We start from the raw sequence: 27,268 nt of genomic DNA, 5'->3' as shown, positions 1-27,268 counted from the left end.
CCTCCCTCATCCACCCCTCCCCAGAGTGGTGACCAGTACACCATCTCAGCAGAGCACCAGACCCCACACCCTCCACTAGACCCCACGCCCTCCATAGACTCCCCTTGTCTGTCTGTTACCCTTTACCATTTTCACTTTCCCCCCCTTCCCGTCTATCATCCACCCCCTCCTTGGTGGTAGAGCACATAGAAATACAAACCATCACAGGCCCATGAAGAACCAGGCCTGATTTAATTCACCACACACACAGAGAGAGAGAGAGAGACAGAGCGTGAGAGAGCTCAGAGAAAAACAGTTCCCCACTTGAACAAAACCACACTGTGCTTCAAATGGCACTGACCTCAAAGACACAATTAGCCCAATTCCACCATATGGGGCATAACATTAGATTAAACCTGCTGGGGCTGAACACAACACCTCCCCCGTGTCAACAGTCTAAAACAGAAGGGATCAGAAATATATTCATGGCGCTGGTCGTGTGAATTAGTGTGTGTGTGGTCGTTTGAATGAGTGTGTGGTCGTGTGAATGAGTGTGTGTGTGTGTGGTCGTGTGAATGTGTGTGTGTGGTCGTGCGAATGAGTGTGTGTGTGGTCGTGTGAATGAATGGGCCATCCTGGTCAATTAGGGGGAAAAGAATGGCAGTTGAGAATCAACTGTACCCGTCAATGTCAGCAGTGAACTGTCCCGTCAGTCAGCAGTGAACTGTCCCGTCAGTCAGCAGTGAACTGTCCCGTCAGTCAGCAGTGAACTGTCCCGTCAGTCAGCAGTGAACTGTCCCGTCAGTCAGCAGTGAACTGTCCCGTCAGTCAGCAGTGAACTGTCCCGTCAGTCAGCAGTGGAACTGTCCCGTCAGTCAGCAGGGAACTGTCCTGAGTCAGTCAGGGAACTGTCCCGTCAGTCAGCAGGGAACTGTCCCGTCAGTCAGCAGGGAACTGTCCCGTCAGTCAGCAGGGAACTGTCCCGTCAGTCAGCAGGGAACTGTCCCGTCAGTCAGCAGGGAACTGTCCCGTCAGTCAGCAGTGAACTGTCCCGTCAGTCAGCAGTGAACTGTCCCGTCAGTCAACAGTGAACTGTCCCGTCAGTCAACAGTGAACTGTCCCGACAACCCCCCCAGTCAGCAGTGAACTGTCCCGACAACTGTCCCGTTTACTACTAACTGACAGGGTTGACAGTGAGGTTCACTACCGACTGTGAGGGTTGAGGGGCTGTGGATGTATGAGCACGCTGCCCTGGAATGTTAGTACATTCCACAAGAGGGGCAACTCTCTGGGGGAGGGGAAAAGCAGGAGGCGTGAGGGAGAGGTGTGGCCCTATTAGCAAGCAGGCTGATAACTTTCAGGTAAAGCCACTCCCCACCTACCCAGTGCTTCCCAAGACCAGACAGAGCAATTGAAACATTTAAATTGAATTAAGAGGAAGAGAGAGAGTGAGAGAGAGAGAGAGAGAGAGAGAGAGCGAGAGATAGAAAGGAGAGAGGGACAGAGAGAGAGAAAGGAGAGAGGGACAGAGAGACAGAAATGACAGAGACAGAAAGGACAGAGAGAGAAAGGAGAGAGAGAGACAGAAAGGAGAGAGAGAAAGGAGAGAGAGAAAGGAGAGAGAGAAAGGAGAGAGAGAGAAAGGAGAGAGACAGAAAGAAGGAGAGGGACAGAGAGGGACAGGGACATGGTGTGTAATGGTGCCAATTAAAAGCAATGGGATGACATGGCAGGAGGGAGGGGGGCAACACATATTATTGCTATAGGTCCCCCTCTTACAGTCTGGCTCCATAACCAGTGTCTCTCTACACAGTGCATTGGAGGCACCTGTAATTAGTGCATGTTTGTCCTGTTACCCCAGGTTACCGTGAATTAGCTAAGCTAGTACCCCGGCAATGTCAATCTGAGGGACAAAGAGACCAATCAGTCACGCCAGAGGCCCCCCCCTTCCTGTTCCAGCTTTATAAGTCAGATATGCAGCCACTGAGTCCAGCCAAACGAAACAGCAACAGCCAATAGCTAGGTGTCCCCCCCAACAGCCAGCCCCCCTCCAATAGCTAGGTCCCCCCCCAACAGCCAGCCCCCCTCCAATAGCTAGGTGTCCCCCCAACAGCCAGCCCCCCCCAATAGCTAGGTGTCCCCCCAACAGCCAGGTGTCCCCCCAACAGCCTAGTACCAAGCCCTCCCACCAGTCTTTCACATTCCACAACCTTTACTATGTAGTAACATGTCTGAGGTGTTGCCACAGGGCTCCTATAGTGGGGGATTGACAAGAGCAGACCTGTCCTGACGTGGTGTACTGTAGACATCATCACCTAGCAGAATGACAGACTGGTTCCTCTCTCTTCCTGGGCACACACATCCTGACGTGGTGTACTGTAGACACCATCACCTAGCAGAATGACAGACTGGTTCCTCTCTCTTCCTGGGCACACACATCCTGACGTGGTGTACTGTAGACACCATCACCTAGCAGAATGACAGACTGGTTCCTCTCTCTTCCTGGGCACACACATCCTGACGTGGTGTACTGTAGACACCATCACCTAGCAGAATGACAGACTGGTTCCTCTCTCTTCCTGGGCACACACATCCTGACGTGGTGTACTGTAGACACCATCACCTAGCAGAATGACAGACTGGTTCCTCTCTCTTCCTGGGCACACACATCCTGACGTGGTGTACTGTAGACACCATCACCTAGCAGAATGACAGACTGGTTCCTCTCTCTTCCTGGGCACACACATCCTGACGTGGTGTACTGTAGACACCATCACCTAGCAGAATGACAGACTGGTTCCTCTCTCTTCCTGGGCACACACATCCTGAATGACGTGGTGTACTGTAGACATCATCACCTAGCAGAATGACAGACTGGTTCCTCTCTCTTCCTGGGCACACACATCCTGACGTGGTGTACTGTAGACACCATCACCTAGCAGAATGACAGACTGGTTCCTCTCTCTTCCTGGGCACACACATCCTGACGTGGTGTACTGTAGACACCATCACCTAGCAGAATGACAGACTGGTTCCTCTCTCTTCCTGGGCACACACACTGATAAAGAGTTCACCTCCATGGTTCCTGTTCACAGCTCTGTGTACTGTAGACATCATCACCTAGCAGAATGACTGACTGGTTCCTCTCTCTTCCTGGGCACACACATCCTGACGTGGTGTACTGTAGACACCATCACCTAGCAGAATGACAGACTGGTTCCTCTCTCTTCCTGGGCACACACACTGATAAAGAGTTCACCTCCATGGTTCCTGTTCACAGCTCTGTGTACTGGGGGCACCCCCACAGACAGAGTTTAATTAGCCCTGGCATCGTAGCATGTTAGCAGGGTACCCGTAGCTCCACGCGGTCCCGAGCGGCAGGGTGACACACGTCCCGAGCGGCAGGGTGACAGACACGTCCCGAAGGGCAGGGTGACAGACACGTCCCGAGCGGCAGGGTGACAGACAGTGACAGGCAGGGTGACAGACACGTCCCGAGCGGCAGGGTGACAGACACGTCCCGAGCGGCAGGGTGACAGACACGTCCCGAGCGGCAGGGTGACAGACACGTCCCGAGCGGCAGGGTGACAGACACGTCCCGAGCGGCAGGGTGACAGACAGTGACAGGCAGGGTGACAGACACGTCCCGAGCGGCAGGGTGACAGACAGTGACAGGCAGGGTGACAGACACGTCCCGAGCGGCAGGGTGACAGACAGGTCCCCAACGGCAGGGTGACAGACACGTCCCCAACGGCAGGGTGACAGACACGTCCCCAACGGCAGGGTGACAGACACGTCCCGAACGGCAGGGTGACAGACACGTCCCGAGCGGCAGGGTGACAGACACGTCCCGAGCGGCAGGGTGACAGACACGTCCCGAGCGGCAGGGTGACAGACACGTCCCGAACGGCAGGGTGACAGACACGTCCCGAACGGCAGGGTGACAGACACGTCCCGAACGGCAGGGTGAGGTCCCGGAGCTACAGCCGGGACTGGAAGTTAACTGGTGAGTGGTAGCAGTGCAGAACCCAATAAAGTTGAAAGATGGATTCCATTTCTAGAGCAGAAAAAAAGTGAAGAACATGTCTAGGAATTCATTTCCATCAGCAATAGAACTGCTTCTCTTCAGAGTTCTGCATTCTGAGGACCACTCAAGGCATCAGTCCATTTCTGCCCCGAACAAATGGTTAAAACCCTCTGGCTTCCTCTCTGGTGCACCAGATGTGAGAAGGGTCGACAGGAAAGCGAGGCGTGTGTTCCCAAGGACAGTGTTACGCCGTGTGAGGTCAGCGACCGCTCTAAACGGAATGAGGAACAAGGTATAAAACTGGGCAGGGTACAGGACACCAACAGCTTTTTATGGGATTCTCATCCTATTGTCCAGCTATGGAGAATACAACTATAACTCTTTCCCTCCTCTGGATATCATTAGTCTGATAGTTTAGTTAAATTAAACTGTTAAGTTCATTTTATTTTACTAGGCAAGTCAGTTAAGAACAAATTCTTATTTTCAATGACGGCCTAGGAACAGTGGGTTAACTGCCTGTTCAGGGGCAGAACGATTTGTACCTTGTCAGCTCGGGGATTTGAACTCACAACCTTTCGGTTACTAGTCCAATGCTCTAACCACTAGGCTACCCTGCCGCCTATCTGATGTGCTTTTGTATTAGTGTCGGCCATCGTCTGGTGAGCCCAGAACAGCTGGTTTAATTGAACTCCAGGTCCTTGTGCATTATTAACAGAGGACACCCAATCCCCCCAGGGCCTGGTTCACAACGTAAAACCACCCAATCCCCCCAGGGCCTGGTTCACAACGTAAAACCACCCAATCCCCCCAGGGCCTGGTTCACAACGTAAAACCACCCAATCCCCTCAGGGCCTGGTTCACAACGTAAAACCACCCAATCCCCTCAGGGCCTGGTTCACAACGTAAAACCACCCAATCCCCCCCAGGGCCTGGTTCACAACGTAAAACCACCCAATCCCCTCAGGGCCTGGTTCACAACGTAAAACCACCCAATCCCCTCAGGGCCTGGTTCACAACGTAAAACCACCCAATCCCCCCCAGGGCCTGGTTCACAACGTAAAACCACCCAATCCCCCCCAGGGCCTGGTTCACAACGTAAAACCACCCAATCCCCTCAGGGCCTGGTTCACAACGTAAAACCACCCAATCCCCTCAGGGCCTGGTTCACAACGTAAAACCACCCAATCCCCTCAGGGCCTGGTTCACAACGTAAAACCACCCAATCCCCTCAGGGCCTGGTTCACAACGTAAAACCACCCAATCCCCTCAGGGCCTGGTTCACAACGTAAAACCACCCAATCCCCTCAGGGCCTGGTACACAACGTAAAACCACCCAATCCCCCCCAGGGCCTGGTTCACAACGTAAAACCATGAGGATGTGCCTTGTGAGAGGGACTGAAACCCGAGCCTCCATCATACACACATACAGACCGACCAGACGGGTGCAAGGCTTAATCGAGAGAGAGAGAGAACCTTTTCTTCATTACAGTAGAAAGAGAAATGCAGGACTCTGTGCTACAAACAAACTAACTAATACTAACCAACAGCTGAAGACACAGTCAGTCTGAATAAAGACCAATCAAAGTCCACAACCAAAGCCAGAACAAAGGTCACTTCAGGGAAGGAATTTCATTAGACAAAATGTCCTCACCAGCCAAACCACAGACGTTCCTGAATTTACCTCAGCGACACAGTATACAAAACTGAGTTCTTCTCTGGTTGAGGTGCTTCCTGCCCATGACCTACCCAGTTCAGATACGTAATTGACATGAACACTTTAGAATTACATAAAGCCACACCGCGGTTCTGTTTATGCATGTCACAGTCCGTATGACTACTTCCTGTAGGAACACAATTTCATTTACCTTCATCTAACTAGGCAAGTCAAATAAGAACAAATTCTTATTTTCAATGACGGCCTAGGAACAGTGGGTTAACTGTCTGTTCAGGGGCAGAACAACAGATTTGTACCTTGTCAGCTCGGGGATTTGAACTTGCAACCTTCCGGTTACTAGTCCAACGCTCTAACCACTAGGCTACGCTACCGCCCCAATTACATGAGTCTCAATGCCATTACATGAGTCTCATCTCACCAGAAACCTCTCCAGCACTTGTTTTATTGGACCAGCCAGACAGGCCTGGCAGTGTGTGTGTGTGTGTGTGTGTGTGTGTGTGTGTGTGTGATCCGTGAGGTCAGCAGTGGCCGTTACAGAGGGCAGAGGAGGATCAAGCCCATCATACATATTCTAGCACCGCGTGACACAGCAACGGCAGTTCATCTGACGGACGGACAAGTGCTTTGTGTAACCTTGGAGAGCGTCCAGAACGACAACAGAAGGTTAAAACTCAGGCGTTTTACACTGGCTGGTTGAGGGACTACAGTAATGGGGGGGTTTACCACCAACCCCCCTTAACCAGAGTCCCTGTGGAGTCTCAATCACTAAGGCCATCTGCTGAGGGAAGAGGCTGCACTAGGGCCTTTCATCCCGTAGCTAAACACACACAACAAAATGCAGCTAGTGTGGACTTATACAGTAGGTTCCCTCTCCACTTGTGGGAACAAGCTCTACTCTCTCTCTACCCCAGTAGTCTAGAATTAAATGGTATATTTAAGCAATAAGGCCAGGGTGCAGGGGGGTATATTGGCCATATATCACAAACCTCTGAATTAGAAACTGCTTCCCAACTTAATTAGAACAGTAAAGAGAAATGTTGTCATACCCGTGGCATACGGTCTGATTTACCACAGCTGTCAGCCAATCAGCATTCAGGGCTAGGACCACCCAGTTTGAAACAGGCCTTATGTGATTTCACCATATATCAAAAATAACAAATAAAAACACAGAGCAGTGTAAACCGAACTCATGTGTCCCGTACAGTAGCATCGGCAGCCTCACTATGTACACCAGCAGCACCAGCACCAGCTGCAGGTCTCTTACCTGGGGCAGGGCGGTGTTAAGCTGCCTCTGCAGCGAGTCCCTCTCGTGGCTGACCTCGTGCAGCTTGCCCTGGGTCAGGCCTAGGTTCTCCTGGGTCTCCCTCAGCGTGTCCAGTAGCCGGTCGCGTTCCTCCAGCATGGAAACCATCAGAGATTCAAAGTGCCCCTCCGAGTCCGAATGAAGAGGCGAGCCAGACCCCCGCCGGCCACCCGAAGGCCCCTCCGACTCGCTGATGGTGGGCATCACCTCGCACATCATCTAGGATAGGAGGAGAGGGGTGGAGAGAGAAAAGGGAGAGAGGAATGGGAGACGGAGAGGGAGAAAATGTCAGAGAAAGAAGTCGCCAACACATACAAGGACAACGCCTCGGAGCTCAATAGCGTCTTGATCTTTACATCAGAGTTGAATGACTTATCACACATCAGGATCAATGACAACTTCACTAAGCTGCGCTCTCCATGGAAAACCATTACGAACACGGAAACATGAAACCGCAAGGTGATCATGAACATACAACATTGTATTTTCTTCATGTTTGACTCTGGGGAAATCATTAAGATCATTCACAACCGAGAGCACAGAAAGATAGCCAGGGTGGGCTGGACACAACAACCTGCCAGCCCTGCCACGATGGGCCGCGAGACACTGGGCCGCGAGACACTGGGCCGCGAGACACTGGGCCGCGAGACACTGGGCCTCACACTTGTGTTAAGTTACAAGTGCTGACATTTCTGTGTGGTGCCATCTCTGATGTTCTGTGTGACAGAGTGCTTGCAGAGATTCTATGAAGTTTGTCTCTAACACTCTCAAAATACACACGTACACAGCCCATCAACAGAAACACCCAGCCCATCAACAGAAACACCCAGCCCATCAACAGAAACACCCAGCCCATCAACAGAAACACCCAGCCCATCAACAGAAACACCCAGGCCATCAACAGAAACACCCAGGCCATCAACAGAAACACACAGGCCATCAACAGAAACACACAGGCCATCAACAGAAACACACAGGCCATCAACAGAAACACCCGGCCGGTCAACAGAAACACCCGGCCCGTCAACAGAAACACCCGGCCCGTCAACAGAAACACCCGGTCCGTCAACAGAAACACCCGGCCCGTCAACAGAAACACCCGGCCCGTCAACAGAAACACCCGGCCAGTCAACAGAAACACCCGGCCAGTCAACAGAAACACCCGGCCAGTCAACAGAAACACCCAGGCCATCAACAGAAACACCCGGCCCTCAACAGAAACACCCGGCCCTTCAACAGAAACACCCGGCCCGTCAACAGAAACACCCGGCCCGTCAACAGAAACACCCAGAAACACCCAGGCCATCAACAGAAACACCCAGGCCATCAACAGAAACACCCAGGCCATCAACAGAAACACCCAGGCCATCAACAGAAACACCCAGGCCATCAACAGAAACACCCAGGCCATCAACAGAAACACCCCCCTTCCCGGCTAGCGAACAAGATAAAGATCCAGCGCAGCGTGACAACGGTACTCTCACTATCTCCCCATCTGCACTCAATAAATCAGCACCTTGAGCCAAGCTGTTGTCTGAAGGGTAGTGGCAGGCACGCATGGAGAGAACATTCATTTGCAGTGAGAAGACAGAACACAGTGGGGAAGGCCTCCACACACAATCAGGACGTATATATATTGCACTAACTGGTTACTGCAATGTAGCTGATGTTTATTTATTTATTTATTTCACCTTTATTTAACCAGGTAAGCAAGTTGAGTTGGTGAGAAGGGAGGTAAAGGCAAAAAAGGCCATGGTGGCAAAGTAAATACAATATAGCAAGTAAAACACTGGAATGGTAGTATTGCAATGGAAGAATGTGCAAAGTAGAAATAAAAATAATGGGGTGCAAAGGAGCAAAATAAATAAATTAATTAAATACAGTTGGGAAAGAGGTAGTTGTTTGGGCTAAATTATAGGTGGGCTATGTACAGGTGCAGTAATCTGTAAGATGCTCTGACAGTTGGTGCTTAAAGCTAGTGAGGGAGATAAGTGTTTCCAATTTAAGAGATTTTTGTAGTTCGTTCCAGTCATTGGCAGCAGAGAACTGGAAGGAGAGGCGGCCAAAGAAAGAATTGGTTTTGGGGGTGACTAGAGAGATATACCTGCTGGAGCGTGTGCTACAGGTGGGAGATGCTATGGTGACCAGCGAGCTGAGATAAGGGGGGACTTTACCTAGCAGGGTCTTGTAGATGACATGGAGCCAGTGGGTTTGGCGACGAGTATGAAGCGAGGGCCAGCCAACGAGAGCGTACAGGTCGCAATGGTGGGTAGTATATGGGGCTTTGGTGACAAAACGGATAGCACTGTGATAGACTGCATCCAATTTGTTGAGTAGGGTATTGGAGGCTATTTTGTAAATGACATCGCCAAAGTCGAGGATTGGTAGGATGGTCAATTTTACAAGGGTATGTTTGGCAGCATGAGTGAATGTATGATTTAGTAAACCAAAACTATTTGGTAGGTCTGCTGTAAACCACTGTATTAAACAAGAGGAGAGCCCAGTCAAAGCACTCTTTTCTGCAACCGGTTTGTTAAGCACAACTCCATTAATATAATAATGGGCTTTTCTGCAACCTGTTTGTTAAGGACAACTCCATTAATATAATAAGGAGGAACCCAGGGCCAACCGCACCAGCATATGGTCTCACAAGAGGTCTGAGGATCTCATCTCGGTACCTAATGGCAGTCAGGCTACCTCTGGTGAGCACATGGAGGGCTGTGCGGCCCCCCAAAGAAATGCCACCCCACACCATGACTGACCCACCGCCAAACCGGTCATGCTGGAGGATGTTGCAGGCAGCAGAACATTCTCCACGGCGTCTCCAGACTCTGTCACGTCTGTCACATGTGCTCAGTGTGAACCCGCTTTCATCTGTGAAGAGCACAGGGCACCAGTGGCGAATTTGCCAATCTTGGTGTTCTCTGGCAAATGCCAAATGTCCTGCACGGTGTTGGGCTGTAAGCACAACCCCCACCGGTGGACATCGGAACCTCATACCACGCTCATGGAGTCTGTTTCTGACCGTTTGAGCAGACACATGCACATTTGTGGCCTGCTGGTGGTCATTTTGCAGGGCTCTGGCAGTGCTCCTCCTTGCACAAAGGCAGAGGTAGCGATCCTGCTGCTGGGTTGTTGCCCTCCTACAGCCTCCTCCACGTCTCCTGATGTACTGTCTCCTGGTAGCGCCTCTATGCTCTGGACACTACGCTGACAGACACAGCAAAACCTTCTTGCCACAGCTCGCATTGATGTTCCATCCTGGATGAGCTGCACTACCTGAGCCACTTGTGTGGGTTGTAGACTCCATCTCATGCTACCACTAGAGTGAAAGCACCGCCAGCATTCAAGTGACCAAAACGTCAGCCAGGAAGCATAGGAACTGAGAAGTGGTCTGTGGTCCCCACCTGTAGAACCACTCCTTTATTGGGGGTGTCTTGCTAATTGCCTATAATTTCCCCATGTTGTCTATTCCATTTGCACAACAGCATGTGAAATTTATTGTCAATCAGTGTTGCTTCCTAAGTGAACAGTTTGATTTCACAGAAGTGTGATTGACTTGGAGTTACATTGTGTTGTTTAAGTGTTCCCTTTATTCTTTTGAGCAGTATATCGCAATATGACCCTGGTCTGCAGAGAGTCAGTATACATCTCATACACTAATAGATGTATTAGTTCCCATCCTGACAAACACCTCGTTAAGTTCGCTGATGACACTGCCTGTTGATCAGCCTGTTGCATGATGATGAGGAACGTCCGAAATGACTTTGAAGAGTGGTGTGACCAATCACACTTGGTCCTCCATACCAACAAGACCAAAGAGATGTGCATAGACTTCAGGAAGAGAACACCACCTACCTCTGCAACATCTATCAGAGGTCAGAACACAGAGATTGTAGAGGAATACACATACCTGGGTGTCCTCTTGGACAATAAGCTTCAGTGGAGTACATGTACAGACCTGATCTACAAAAGAAAGAGTCAACAGAGACTGACTTTTCTCAAAAAGCTGGGATCTTTTAATGTTAATTGTACTATACGGACTCTGTTTAACAAATCTTTCAGTGAGAGTATTTTAACTGTTTGTATTGTTTGTTGGTTTGGCAATGCCACTGTCAGCCAGACAAATATGCCGAGAAGGATTATCACCACAGCAAGCAAGGTACTTGGAGTCAAACAGACAGGCCTGGATGAGATCTTTAAGATCAGGGCCCCCTGCAAGGCTCACAAAATCCTTTTAGACCCAAGCCACCCCCTGTACCTGGACTTTGAACTACTCCCCTCTAGGCAAAGGTATAGGGCACATATCCCCCCCTAAATAGATTGGGCTAATGTTCCTATTGACCCAGTAAGGCCAGCAGGCTAATGTTCCTATTGACCCAGTTCCTATTGGTCTGCAGAGAGTCAGTAGACTGAGTAATGCCTTCTTCATCATGACCCTGGTCCACAGAGAGTCAGTATACTGAGAATTCATGACCCTGGTCCACAGAGAGTCAGTAGACTGAGTAATGGGTTCTTCATCATGACCCTGGTCCACAGAGAGTCAGTATACTGAGTAATGGATTCTTCATCATGACCCTGGTCCGCAGAGAGTCAGTAGACTGAGTAATGGATTCTTCATCATGACCCTGGTCCACAGAGAGTCAGTAGACTGAGTAATGACTTCTTCATCATGGCCCTGGTCCACAGAGAGTCAGTAGACTGAGTAATGGGTTCTTCATCATGACCCTGGTCTGCAGAGAGTCAGTAGACTGAGTAATGGGTTCTTCATCATGACCCTGGTCCACAGAGAGTCAGTATACTGAGTAATGGATTCTTCATCATGACCCTGGTCTGCAGAGAGTCAGTAGACTGAGTAATGACTTCTTCATCATGACCCTGGTCTGCAGAGAGTCAGTAGACTGAGTAATGACTTCTTCATCATGACCCTGGTCTGCAGAGAGTCAGTAGACTGAGTAATGCCTTCTTCATCATGGCCCTGGTCCACAGAGAGTCAGTAGACTGAGTAATGACTTCTTCATCATGACCCAGTATACTGAGACTTCATCATGACCCTGGTCCGCAGAGAGTCAGTAGACTGAGTAATGGGTTCTTCATCATGACCCTGGTCCGCAGAGAGTCTGTATACGCTGCTAGGACATGTTATAAGGAGGGGGTCCTTTATGCTTTCCAAGGGCCAATTCCTAACTGGAGATTTGTGCTTGAGGTTTGCACCAAAGCCTGTGGTGCATCAGATGATGAAGCCAGACCACTACTCAGCCCTTCCATTGACCAGACACTAAGAAACCCAATGTACACAAACACATGTAGACCTAGCCTACACTCACAATCACTCTGGATGTGTGTGTACAGTAATATGGTTTTCCATTGTAAATGGGCAGGCATAAGATGTTGGGGATGCAGGCCTGACTGAGTGGTTGACTCCATCCACTGGCTCCACAACAGGGGGCTCAACACTGGCGATTAGGCCCTGTAGACGGGCCTCCAGGCGGGAAAGCCCAGAATCATGTGAGCTACATTTTTTTTAAACAAACGGAACTGCAGCTAATGAATTGGAACAAAGTGCATTTTTTACTGGGTGGCCCGGGGAGGACTAGGGCTTTCCTTTCTTCTTCTTCCACGGCCTTCAACGCCAAAGGCACTTGCTTTCAGAAGCCACTGTGTTCAGTTCAGGGACCGGAGCAGTGGCACTGTACCTTAGGAGCTTGTTTACAAAGCAGGCCCGTCACTGAGCCAAAACCATCCAAATCCCCCACATATCTAGGTGAGAAATATTCTGATTGGCTGCTGCCAAATGTAACCTAATTTTCACGTAGGCAAAATGGACAGCAGCTCTCCAGTAACAAGGTCAAACCAACAAAACAATGGAGTTTGGGGGGGAGGAGCCCTACTGAAGAGCACGAGACAGAATGACAGATGGTAACAATACTCTGTAGTGTAACTACCTCAATGTACAAAACAACAAGTCCATCATGTCAGTAGGCTTCACAGTATGGCAGTTCAGTTGTAGACATCTCAATGCAGTGAGTTGGGAGGAGGGGGGGGGGGGGGGGTACACCTACATCACCAAGTAGCGTTACATAAGGCTGAAGTCCCTATGCACATCCACTGAACAAAACGTACACAGCGTTCGTACTGGACGGGCTGCTAACATACCAGCGTAAACAAGGCTGCTACAGGTAGGCTAAAGTCCGAAGAGAGAGAGACAAGAGGGTCAAAGTCCGGTAACATTAATGTGTAAACCATAGCAGCAAGGTCACGGGGAAAGCGTAACGCTAATACTTTCGGTCTGGAATGTGACTGTTTTTGATAAACAAACTAGCTGCCAAGGCGCGTTGTGTTGGTACTGTAGGTCTAGTGTAGAACAGTCTCTCTTTCAAACTCAAGGCAGGAGGCATAAAATCTGAGTACGGACACCTAGCTAACTAGATCAATCAATTGGCAGTTATCGAAAGGTATAGGAGGAAGTTAAGTTAAATAAGTTAATTAAGTTACTGCCAGATGCACTCCTTTCTAGAGCTGTGAACCAAATGGACTTAACACATGACATATGTCTGGTAGAAAGTTAGTAAAGCTGGTACAATAAAAAGATTATACATTAATGCAAATAGATCAATAGTTAGCTAACGTTACCTTTGCAAAGTAGGCGAAATTCCTTTGTGGATGTCCACTTTTCTATTTATGTTGCCGAGCTTTCTTCAACTTAACTTCTAGCCAGTTCGTTCAACTAATACAACGGTACAATTGTATGAATAATCCAAGCCATTCAAAACATTAAATCCAATGAAATGTTGAAAACCATCCAGACTTAAAGGTCCCCGACGGCGAACAAAAAGAGATAACTCCAAGGGCCGCCCCGCCAGACCCACATCAGAGGGCAACAACTCTAGCTAGCTATTTCGCTAACGGTAGTGACTTCTGCATTGCACAAAGATAAAAGTGAGTCAAACTGATTATTAGTGTTTGCACATATAATATACAGACACACAATTATTAACTCATCCTAACATTTTCTATACTTTGTTCAAGGGAAGAAAAAAAGTGTAGTTAGGCAACACTCCTTACAAGGAACAAAAGTGGAAACAGATGTAGCTAGATAGCTAGCTACCGTTAGCAATCAAATGTCCAGAGCTAGCTCGGCACTACAGCCGGTTACGATAGCTCATTGGACTGCAACTAAAAAGTGTAATGTTACTGTCCAAGACAATACCAGGCAAAGCATATATATATATATAAAAAAGTGTTTATAATCCAACTTCAAGGGTCAAATGAAAAAAAAATGAAGACGAAGTCAGAAGAAAACTAAAATATCTAAAAACACATTTTCTCTGGTGTATTTTGCCAGCTAACGTTAGCTTAGCTTCCCGTCGACGAGCCGCGTCACCACATCACAGCCTGGCAAAAAAGAAAACTAGGAGATCGCGGAAACTTTAAACTCCTTGGATTGAGCTCGAAACGCACTTGATAAATATGTATCCACGGCCAATTTGTCCATGGGTTACCAACGTATCAAATAAACCAGGTTTCCGTCCGAATGCAAGCTTTTAATCCAGTTTTCTTTGGTAGTCCAGCTCGACAGGAGCCGTCCCTCTCCCGGTCGGCTCAGGAGTCACTTCTTGTTGTCTATCGTTTCCTGCTCTCCTGTGCGTCAACACGTTGGAACGGTGGAAAGCACGTCGGTACGTCGCAGGCTACGGTCGGTGACCAAGGTTGCCGCTCATTCAGTCTGACGTTAGATTTACAGTATATTATCTTTGAGTGTGTTTTAGGTCATTGTCATTAGCCTATGTGTGGTGGAATAATGGCAGCATTTTCCCTCTTGTCACATGATTTTTTAAAAACATTTGTAATGGAAGAGATTTAGTTATCTTTGAAAAATCACACACGCACGCACACACACACACACACACGCACACGCACACACACACACACACACACACTCCACAGGGTGTCTTTATTAAAGGAATTATGCCCTCCATGTACACTATGAGACAGATATTGCCAATTTCAAAAGTGAACAATTTAAATGTTTATTATCCTCAGCGTCCGGTCTGACCTGAATAATTTATGTCTTAGAGACCTTCTGGGAATTTCCAGTCAATCAAGTGAGTAGACGTTTTGCTTCAGGGACCTGCAATATTGGCAGTAATCAGTCAACATAATCATCCTGAGCTCCAACATCCTCTCCAGCTTTTGAGAGTGAAGGAGAAAGAGAGAGGGTAAAGGGACAGGGAAGATGGTTAAAATTGATAGGAAGATGGATGGAGCCAAATACAGGACCATTCTGGAAGAAAACCTGATGGAGTCTGCAAAAGACCTGAGACTGGGACGGAGATTTGTCTTCCAACAAGACAATGATCCAAAACATAAAGCAACATCTACAATGGAATGGTTCAAAAATCAACATATCCAGGTGTTAGAATGGCCAAGTCAAAGTCCAGACCTGAATCCAATTGAGAATCTGTGGAAAGAACTGAAAACTGCTGTTCACAAATGCTCTCCATCCAACCTCACTGAGCTCGAGCTGTTTTGCAAGGAGGAATTGGAAAAAATGTCAGTCTCTCGATGTGCAAAACTGATAGAGACATACCCCAAGCGACTTACAGCTGTAATCACAGCAAAAGGTGGCGCTACAAAGTATTAACTTAAGGGGGCTGAATAATTTTGCATGCCCAATTTTTCAGTTTTTGATTTGTTAAAAAAGTTTGAAATATCCAATAAATGTTGTTCCACTTCATGATTGTGTCCCACTTGTTGTTGATTCTTCACAAAAAAATACAGTTTTATATCTTTATGTTTGAAGCCTGAAATGTGGCAAAAGGTCGCAAAGTTCAAGGGGGCCGAATACTTTCGCAAGGCACTGTAGCAGCGTGTGGTGGAACTGCAAAGTGACATCAGATCTGCTTCCCTGATCATCCATCAGATCTGCTTCCCTGATCATCCGTCAGATCTGCTTCCCTGATCATCCGTCAGATCTGCTTCCCTGATCATCCGTCAGATCTGCTTCCCTGATCATCCGTCAGATCTGCTTCCCTGATCATCCATCAGACCTGCTTCCCTGATCATCCATCCGGCTTCCTGTTCCATTTAATATTTTATTGATTTGTTGATGTTTTATGTTTGTACTTATATTCACAATTCAGCTTTTAGCTGCCATGTATGCAAAAAAACTAAACTAAACTAAAATGCAGTGTACTGTGTGCTAGACTGTCCTGTCTGTGAACTATAATGCAGTGTACTGTGTGCTAGACTGTCCTGCCTGTGAACTATAATGCAGTGTACTGTGTGCTAGACTGTCCTGTCTGTGTACTCAAATGCAGTGTACTGTGTGCTAGACTGTCCTGTCTGTGAGCTATAATGCAGTGTACTGTGTGCTAGACTGTCCTGCCTGTGAGCTATAATGCAGTGTACTGTGTGCTAGACTGTCCTGCCTGTGAACTATAATGCAGTGTACTGTGTGCTAGACTGTCCTGTCTGTGTACTCAAATGCAGTGTACTGTGTGCTAGACTGTCCTGTCTGTGAACTAGAATGCAGTGTACTGTGTGCTAGACTGTCCTGCCTGTGAACTATAATGGGAATGGGCCATTTATGTTGTGTATGAGGTAACCGGTTAACCGACCCTTTGAAACTTGAGGAAGGTACCCAGCACTCTACCAGTAAGATCACACTGATGACAGGTCTAATGAGGTGTCTGTCACTACAGTCTTAACAATCCCTCCCCCCCTCTCCCCATCACCCCCTAGCCATCTCCCTTCTCCCCCTCTATCCATCTCCCCATCTCTCCATCTCCCTCTCTACCCATCACCCCCTAGCCCTCCTCCCTCCTCCTATCCACCTCTCCATCTCCCCTCTCCCACTCTCCTCCTCTACCCATCACCCCCTAGCCCTCCTCCTATCCATCTACCCATCTCCCCCTCTACCCATCTCTCCCTCTACCCATCTCCCCGCTACCCATCTCCCCTCTCCCACTCTCCTCCTCTACCCATCAACCCCTAGCCCTCCTCCTATCCATCTACCCATCTCCCCCTCTACCCATCTCTCCCTCTACCCATCTCCCCTCTCTCGCTCTCCCCCTCTACCCATCATTCCATCTCCCCTCTCCCGCTCTCCTCCTCTACCCATCACCCCCTAGCCCTCCTCCTATCCATCTACCCATCTCTCCCTCTACCCATCTCCCCCTCTACCCATCTCTCCATCTCCCCTCTCCCGCTCTCCTCCTCTACCCATCACCCCCTAGCCCTCCTCCCTCCCCCTATCCATCTACCCATCTCTCCCTCTCCCCCATCTCTCCATCTCCCCTCTCCCGCTCTCCTCCTCTACCCATCACCCCCTAGCCCTCCTCCCTCTCCCGCTCTCCTCCTCTACCCATCACCCCCTAGCCCTCCTCCCTCCCCCTATCCATCTACCCATCTCTCCCTCTACCCTCTCCCCTGTCTCCACTCTCCTGTTTCACATAGACCTACACCCAAACCCAACCCCTGTCTGCCACCCCTGTTTGCCACCCCTGTCTGCCAGTCAACGAATCACAGGACAGCCGTGCGTTTCCGTAACTCTTGACCTCTGAGCTTTACCCTGTCGCTTCCTGCCCGTTTCAACACTTTAAAAATAGATGGCCACCAATGACCACCACTTCCTCCCCAAGCTCTGACAGCTGACACACCCTACAGGAATGTGCCATGATCACGGCAGGTCTGCCCAACTACAGTTGAAGTGGGAAGTTTACATACGGCCACGGCTCTCGTCGAAAGGAGTGGACCAAAGCGCAGCGTGGAAAGTGTTCATGATTTTTATTATTTAAAAAAACCACTCAAACAAAAATAACAACGCGAACAGTTCTGTCAGGTACAGACACTAAACAGAAAACAACATCCCACAAAACTCAAATGGAAAATGCCAATTTATACAGTATATGATCCCCAATCAGAGACAACGATAGACAGTTGCCTATGATTGGGAACCACACTAACATAGACATAAGGAAACTAGAATGCCAACCCTAGTCACACCCTGAACTAACCAAAATAGAGAATAAAAACCTCTCTATGGCCAGGGCGTGACACATACACTTAGGTTGGAGTCATTAAAACTCGTTTTTCAACCACTCCACAAATTTCTTGTTAACAAACTAAAGTTTTGGCAAGTCGGTTAGGACATCTAGTTTGTGCATGACACAAGTCATTTTTCCAACAATTGTTTGCAGACAGATTATTTCACTGTATCACAATTCCATTGGGTCAGAAGTTTAAATATACTAAGTTGACGGTGCCTTTAAACAGCTTGGAGAATTCCAGAAAATTATGTCATGGCTTTAGAACCTTCTGATAGGCTAATTGACATCATTTGAGTCAAATGGAGGTGTACCTGCGGATGTATTTCAAGGCCTACCTTCAAACTCAGTGCTCTTTGCTTGACATGGGAAAATCAAAAGAAATCAGCCAAGACCTCAGAAATTGTAGACCTCCACAAGTCTGGTTCATCCTTGGGAGCAATTTCCAAACGCCTGAAGGTAACACGTTCATCTGCACAAACAATAGTACGCAAGTATAAACACCATGGGACCACGCAGCCGTCATACCACTCAGGAAGGAGACGCGTTCTGTCTCCTAGAGATGAATGTACTTTTGTGCGAAAAGTGCAAATCAATTCCATAACAACAGCAAAGGACCTTGTGAAAATGCTGGAGGAAACGGGTACAAAAGTATCTATATCCACAGTAAAACGAGTCGACATAACCTGAAAGGCCGCTCAGCAAGGAAGAAGCCACTGCTCCAAAACTGCCATAAAAAAAGCCAGACTACAGTTTGCATCTGCACATGGGGACAAAGACCGTACTTTTTGGAGAAATGTCCTCTGGTCTGATGAAACAAAATAGAACTGTTATGGCCATATTAACCATCGTTATGTTTGGAGGAAAAAGGGGGAGGCTTGCAAGCTGAAGAACACCATCCCAACCGTGAAGCACGGGTGTGGCAGCATCATGTTGTGGGGGTGCTTTGCTGCAGGAGGGACTGGTGCACTTCACAAAATAGATGGCATCATGAGGTAGGAAATGTATGTGGATATACTGAAGCAACATCTCAAGACATCAGTCAGGAAGTTAAAGCTTGGTCGCAAATGGGACTTCAAATGGACAATGACCCCAAGCAGTCTTCCAAAGTTGTGGCAAAATGGCTTAAGGACAACAAAGTCAATGTATTCGAGTGGCCATCACAAAGCCCTGACCTCAATCCCGTAGAAAATTTGTGTGCAGAACTGAAAAAGCGTGTGCGAGCAAGTAGGCCTACAAACCTGACTCAGTTACAGCAACTCTGTCAGGAGGAATAGGCCAAAATTCATCCAACTTGTTGTGGGAAGCTCGTGGAAGGCTACCCGAAACGTTTGACCCAAGTTAAACAATTTTAAAGGCAATGCTACCAAATACTAATTGAGTGTATGTAAACTTCTGACCCACTGGGAATGTGATGAAAGAAATAAAAGCTGAAATAAATCATTCTCTCTACTATTATTCTGACATTTCACATTCTTAAAATAAAAGGTGATCCTCACTGACCTATGACAGGGAATTTTTACAAGGATTAAATGTCAGGAATTGTGAAAAACGGGAAGTACTGGTGCTGAAGGTGCTGCAGCGCTCCCTGGTGGTGAGATGGTAAAACTGCAAAGATTTGTGTTGCAACAAGGGATGTCTGATGATGATGATGATGGTCTGTCAGTGAGGGGATTATCACTGGCCCCATTATGAAGTACTTCATTTATCTCCAACAAACATGTATGTTACAAATATACTGTAACTATGGCAAACTAGACAAGACATGCCATTATGCTTGAATTAATACTACAATAGATACTGTTAGTCTGGGTGATAATAGTCCTGGATTTAACTCATATTTGACCACAGGAGGGCAGTGTAAATCAACATACTTATACTACAGTACTTGGGTCATTCTTGGGCTGTGGAAATATTTGAAAATTATATATATATATATTTATTTTTTTACTAGAATAAATGCGTTTTCTGAACAGCGCACGACATTAAGTAGATATTAAACCTTCAAGAAAACCCATTCTCCCACCTCAGGCATTAAAGCCCTTGTTTATTATTGTCCATTTTTGTCTGATATGGACACCATTTATCTTCAACCCCGTCACAGACAATATGGAAGTTGTCTGAATGTAAAAAATATACATTTACCTGATGCTCATGTGTTCCCCCAAACATATTCAATTATTATAAATATAAAATGTAAAATCTCTGAATGTTGCTTTATGAAACTCTGAGATGAGACACATTATGTGTCAGCGGGTTCATCATTTAAATAAACAAGCTTTCAATTCAGCATTTTAACATGAATCTAATCTTTTTGGGATTGTCCTTAACATTTCAGACTGAGCTCAGAAAACACTAAATTCATATTTATTCATCTTTGCCATGTTATTTAACAAATACTGTCATGTGACGGGGTTGAGACTAGCGTGACAGGGTTGAATACTGTAACGGGGTTGAATACTGTAATGGGGTTGAGACTAGGGTGACAGGGTTGAGACTAGGGTGACAGGATTGAATACTGTAACGGGGTTGAATACTGTAATGGGGTTGAGACTAGGGTGACAGGGTTGAGACTAGGGTGACAGGATTGAATACTGTAACAGGGTTGAGACTAGGGTGACAGGGTTGAATACTGTAACGGGGTTGAGACTAGCGTGACAGGGTTGAATACTGTAACGGGGTTGAATACTGTAATGGGGTTGAGACTAGCGTGACAGGGTTGAATACTGTAATGGGGTTGAGACTAGGGTGACAGGGTTGAGACTAGGGTGACAGGATTGAATACTGTAACAGGGTTGAGACTAGGGTGACAGGGTTGAGACTAGGGTGACAAGATTGAATACTGTAACGGGGTTGAGACTAGGGTGACAGGGTTGAATACTGTAACAGGGTTGAGACTACGGTGACAGGGTTGAGACTAGGGTGACAGGCTTGAATACTGTAATGGGGTTGAGACTAGGGTGACAGGGTTGAGACTAGCGTGACAGGGTTGAATACTGTAACAGGGTTGAGACTAGGGTGAGAGGGTTGAGACTACGGTGACAGGATTGAGACTAGCGTGACAGTGTTGAATACTGTAACGGGGTTGAATACTGTAAAGGGGTTGAGACTAGGGTGACAGGGTTGAGACTAGCGTGACAGGATTGAGACTAGCGTGACAGGGTTGAATACTGTAACAGAGTTGAATACTGTAACAGGGTTGAGACTAGGGTGACAGGGTTGAATACTGTAACAGGGTTGAGACTAGCGTGACAGGGTTGAATACTGTAACAGAGTTGAATACTGTAACAGGGTTGAGACTAGGGTGACAGGGTTGAATACTGTAACAGGGTTGAGACTAGCGTGACAGGGTTGAATACTGTAACGGGGTTGAGACTAGGGTGACAGGGTTGAATACTGTAACAGGGTTGAATACTGTAACAGGGTTGAGACTAGGGTGACAGGATTGAATACTGTAACAGGATTGAGACTAGCGTGACAGGGTTGAATACTGTAACAGGGTTGAATACTGTAACAGGGTTGAGACTAGGGTGACAGGGTTGAATACTGTAACAGGGTTGAATACTGTAACAGGGTTGAGACTAGGGTGACAGGGTTGAATACTGTAACAGGGTTGAATACTGTAACAGGGTTGAGACTAGGGTGACAGGGTTGAATACTGTAACAGGGTTGAATACTGTAACAGGGTTGAGACTAGCGTGACAGGGTTGAATACTGTAACAGGGTTGAATACTGTAACAGGGTTGAGACTAGGGTGACAGGGTTGAATACTGTAACAGGGTTGAATACTGTAACAGGGTTGAGACTAGGGTGACAGGGTTGAATACTGTAACAGGGTTGAATACTGTAACAGGGTTGAGACTAGGGTGACAGGGTTGAATACTGTAACAGGGTTGAGACTAGGGTGACAGGGTTGAATACTGTAACGGGGTTGAGACTAGCGTGACAGGGTTGAATACTGTAACAGGGTTGAATACTGTAACAGGGTTGAGACTAGGGTGACAGGGTTGAATACTGTAACGGGGTTGAATACTGTAACAGGGTTGAGACTAGGGTGACAGGGTTGAATACTGTAACGGGGTTGAAGAGACACATCGGTTTCCATATAAACTAGTTTAGTTTACAATCAAAATCCCTCCAAGATTTACACCAAAACATTACATTTCATTGTACGCAACCATGTAATAAGGACATTAGATATATTTTTGAATAATCTGGGTTTTATTAACCAAACTGCAGTAAATATCGAAACAAATAAAAACACATCAGGCATTAAGGTAGTTAATAACATTCAGCAGGTTCCATCAGAAAGGTTCAGCGTGTCATCAAACTGTAGGAACATTTTCCAAGGGCATTTAGAATGTTAGAACAGCTGTTAACTACAGCACTAGTGTCACCATGACGACCCTTCTTCTCAGGAGCAACATATTCATTCATTCATTCATTCATTAGTGGTTTTCTTCCTGAGAGCCCAATCATCTCTCTCAACCTCTACATGGTGTGTTGTCACACGCTGTGGGGATGTGGAATCATCTCAAGGAGAAGGCCAGAAAAATATCTGTTTGGTCCTACACGATGCATATATTTCACTTGTACACTCATTTCATCCGTGTCGAGGATGATGCCTGGATGAAGGTGATCATATTCCACTACACACCACTGACCAAGAAGACCTGGATTTACCCACTGGATTTCATCCACAGCTTGTGGATTTTCCTCATTGGCTGTTCTGGAGCAGCCAGGACCTCCTGCCTGAACCTGAAGCGCTGTTCTGGAGCAGCCAGGACCTCCTGCCTGAACCTGAAGCACTGTTCTGGAGCAGCCAGGACCTCCTGCCTGAACCTGAAGCACTGTTCTGGAGCAGCCAGGACCTCCTGCCTGAACCTGAAGCACTGTTCTGGAGCAGCCAGGACCTCCTGCCTGAACCTGAAGCACTGTTCTGGAGCAGCCAGGACCTCCTGCCTGAACCTGAAGCGCTGTGTGTTAAAACATGTACAGTTTAGCTCCTTCTTTGTTGAACGAAGACAGCCGACATCAGCTCACCAGGAGCAAGGCTGATATTCTCATGGTGGAGGGCATCGCTTTTATCGGGGCATCATCTCCATCGCACGTTCAACATCGGCCCTCTTCACAAAGAACAGCTTCACTGACGTGTGTGTCTCACGGAGGGCTTTGTCAAGCTCCTGTGCATCACTGATGTCACGGCCCTCGGCCACCAGCCTGACGTGTTTGTCTCACGGAGGGCTTTGTCAAGCTCCTGTGCATCGCTGATATCACAGCCCTCAGCCACCAGCCTGACGTGTTTGTCTCACGGAGGGCTTTGTCAAGCTCCTGTGCATCGCTGATATCACAGCCCTCAGCCACCAGCCTGACGTGTTTGTCTCACGGAGGGCTTTGTCAAGCTCCTGTGCATCGCTGATATCACGGCCCTCAGCCACCAGCCTGACGTGTTTGTCTCACGGAGGGCTTTGTCAAGCTCCTGTGCATCGCTGATATCACGGCCCTCAGCCACCAGCCTGATGTGTTTGTCTCACGGAGGGCTTTGTCAAGCTCCTGTGCATCGCTGATATCACGGCCCTCAGCCACCAGCCTGTCCGTCGTTCTCTTCAACGTTCCTCCCACACCACCAGGAGCCCCTTTTCCATGGCTTGACTCAAAGTTCCATGTACCAGCTTTGAATCCCCGTTTGTGTAATTATTGTAGTGAAAAGCAGGAAGTTGCCTCTCTGCTTATACTGTGTGCAACAACCATCAGTAAAAAACGTGCAATACAGACACTTGTGGATGTCCTGAAGGGAGTCCAGCACTGGATGGAGGTGTTTCCATATAGCAGGAGGGCATTTGTGCCTGGAGGGGGAGATGGTTGTGAAGCGTATCGGCTCCTATTGGTCAACATACAGTAAGTGTTTCCATATAGCAGGAGGGCCTTTGTGCCTGGAGGGGGAGATGGCTGTGAAGCGTATCAGCTCCTGTTGGTCTACATACAGTAAGTGTTTCCATATAGCAGGAGGGCCTTTGTGCCTGGAGGGGGAGATGGCTGTGAAGCGTATCAGCTCCTGTTGGTCTACATACAGTAAGTGTTTCCATATAGCAGGAGGGCCTTTGTGCCTGGAGGGGGAGATGGTTGTGAAGCGTATCAGCTCCTATTGGTCAACATACAGTAAGTGTTTCCATATAGGAGGAGGGCCTTTGTGCCTGGAGGGGGAGATGGCTGTGAAGCCTATCGGCTCCTGTTGGTCTACATACAGTAAGTACCCCAGTGTGTAGAGAGGGCTGCAGGTGTGGAGCCCCAAAGGCAACAGCTTGGATCTCCCATGTGTATCTGCAGACATAGTTGTCTGAGAAGACGACATGGATCAAGGTCTCCTCCGTTGCCATGGTTTTCCTGAGCTCACGGCAGCAGGTGTAGATCTCCCATGTGTATCTGCAGACATAGTTGTCTGAAAAGTCCACGTGGATCAAGGTCTCCTCCGTTGCCATGGTTTTCCTGAGCTCACGGCAGCAGGTGTAGATCTCCCATGTGTATCTGCAGACATAGTTGTCTGAAAAGTCCACGTGGATCAAGGTCTCCTCCGTTGCCATGGTTTTCCTGAGCTCACGGCAGCAGGTGTAGATCTCCCATGTGTATCTGCAGACATAGTTGTCTGAAAAGTCCACGTGGATCAAGGTCTCCTCCGTTGCCATGGTTTTCCTGAGCTCACGGCAGCAGGTGTAGATCTCCCATGTGTATCTGCAGACATAGTTGTCTGAAAAGTCCACGTGGATCAAGGTCTCCTCCGTTGCCATGGTTTTCCTGAGCTCACGGCAGCAGGTGTAGATCTCCCATGTGTATCTGCAGACATAGTTGTCTGAAAAGTCCACGTGGATCAAGGTCTCCTCCGTTGCCATGGTTTTCCTGAGCTCACGGCAGCAGGTGTAGATCTCCCATGTGTATCTGCAGACATAGTTGTCTGAAAAGTCCACGTGGATCAAGGTCTCCTCCGTTGCCATGGTTTTCCTGAGCTCACGGCTGCAGGTGTATTGCTGTTTAATGTTGAACGGGTGTTTACTTAAACCTGTGAATGTAGTTGTGGAGCAACTCGGTAAGGTTCTGCTGGGTGCTCTCAATAGTTCTCTTGACAGGGATCCTAAATGAGGAACTTTCTTTTCAATGGCCTTTGTCTTCTGTGACCCATTAGAGAAAGGAAACCTTTACCATACCATCACATTTACCTGGAGAGGAGGACAGACTTTTACCATACCATCACATTTACCTGGAGAGGGGGACAGACTTTTACCATACCATCACATTTACCTGGAGAGGAGGACAGACTTTTACCATACCATCACATTTACCTGGAGAGGAGGACAGACTTTTACCATACCATCACATTTACCTGGAGAGGGGGACAGACTTTTACCATACCATCACATTTACCTGGAGAGGGGGACAGACTTTTACCATACCATCACATTTACCTGGAGAGTACAGACTTTTACCATACCATCACATTTACCTGGAGAGGGGGACAGACTTTTACCATACCATCACATTTACCTGGAGAGGGGGACAGACTTTTACCATACCATCACATTTACCTGGAGAGGGGGACAGACTTTTACCATACCATCACATTTACCTGGAGAGGAGGACAGACTTTTACCATACCATCACATTTACCTGGAGAGTACAGACTTTTACCATACCATCACATTTACCTGGAGAGGAGGACAGACTTTTACCATACCATCACATTTACCTGGAGAGGAGGACACACTTTTGCCATACCATCACATTTACCTGGAGAGGACAGACTTTTACCATACCATCACATTTACCTGGAGAGGGGGACAGACTTTTACCATACCATCACATTTACCTGGAGAGGACAGACTTTTACCATACCATCACATTTACCTGGAGAGGACAGACTTTTACCATACCATCACATTTACCTGGAGAGGAGGACAGACTTTTACCATACCATCACATTTACCTGGAGAGGGGGACAGACTTTTACCATACCATCACATTTACCTGGAGAGGAGGACAGACTTTTACCATACCATCACATTTACCTGGAGAGGGGGACAGACTTTTACCATACCATCACACTTACCTGGAGAGGACAGACTTTTACCATGCCATCACATTTACCTGGAGAGGAGGACAGACTTTTACCATACCATCACATTTACCTGGAGAGGACAGACTTTTACCATACCATCACATTTACCTGGAGAGGACAGACTTTTACCATACCATCACATTTACCTGGAGAGGACAGACTTTTACCATGCCATCACATTTACCTGGAGAGGAGGACAGACTTTTACCATACCATCACATTTACCTGGAGAGGACAGCCTTTTACCATACCATCACATTTACCTGGAGTGGACAGACTTTTACCATACCATCACATTTACCTGGAGAGGAGGACAGACTTTTACCATACCATCACATTTACCTGGAGAGGACAGACTTTTACCATACCATCACATTTACCTGGAGAGGACAGACTTTTACCATACCATCACATTTACCTGGAGAGGAGGACAGACTTTTACCATACCATCACATTTACCTGGAGAGGAGGACAGACTTTTACCATACCATCACATTTACCTGGAGAGGAGGACAGACTTTTACCATACCATCACATTTACCTGGAGAGGAGGACACACTTTTGCCATACCATCACATTTACCTGGAGAGGACAGACTTTTACCATACCATCACATTTACCTGGAGAGGGGGACAGACTTTTACCATACCATCACATTTACCTGGAGAGGACAGACTTTTACCATACCATCACATTTACCTGGAGAGGACAGACTTTTACCATACCATCACATTTACCTGGAGAGGAGGACAGACTTTTACCATACCATCACATTTACCTGGAGAGGGGGACAGACTTTTACCATACCATCACATTTACCTGGAGAGGAGGACAGACTTTTACCATACCATCACATTTACCTGGAGAGGGGGACAGACTTTTACCATACCATCACACTTACCTGGAGAGGACAGACTTTTACCATGCCATCACATTTACCTGGAGAGGAGGACAGACTTTTACCATACCATCACATTTACCTGGAGAGGACAGACTTTTACCATACCATCACATTTACCTGGAGAGGACAGACTTTTACCATACCATCACATTTACCTGGAGAGGACAGACTTTTACCATGCCATCACATTTACCTGGAGAGGAGGACAGACTTTTACCATACCATCAC

At 47.7% G+C, this 27,268-nt stretch overlaps 1 protein-coding gene across 1 annotated transcript in view; it reads right to left on the bottom strand.

The window, feature by feature from the left end:
- The window catches only part of LOC115121208 (liprin-alpha-1-like), a 55,302-nt gene extending 40,690 nt beyond the window's left edge, over nt 1-14,612 (bottom strand). Inside the window, exons 1-2 of the mRNA XM_065015994.1 lie at nt 13,618-14,612; nt 6,946-7,203 (exon numbers count right to left, since the gene is read on the bottom strand). Of these exons, the coding sequence (XP_064872066.1) occupies nt 6,946-7,203 (258 nt within the window). The 5' untranslated portion in view covers nt 13,618-14,612. The remainder of the gene's footprint in view (nt 1-6,945; nt 7,204-13,617) is intronic.
- Nucleotides 14,613-27,268: the final 12,656 nt, after the last annotated feature.

Source organism: Oncorhynchus nerka, unplaced genomic scaffold, assembly GCF_034236695.1.
Source record: "Oncorhynchus nerka isolate Pitt River unplaced genomic scaffold, Oner_Uvic_2.0 unplaced_scaffold_1182, whole genome shotgun sequence".
NCBI lineage: Eukaryota > Metazoa > Chordata > Actinopteri > Salmoniformes > Salmonidae > Oncorhynchus > Oncorhynchus nerka.
Note: the sequence above shows the minus strand (reverse complement) of the source record. Positions and strands in the feature narration are given on the sequence as shown.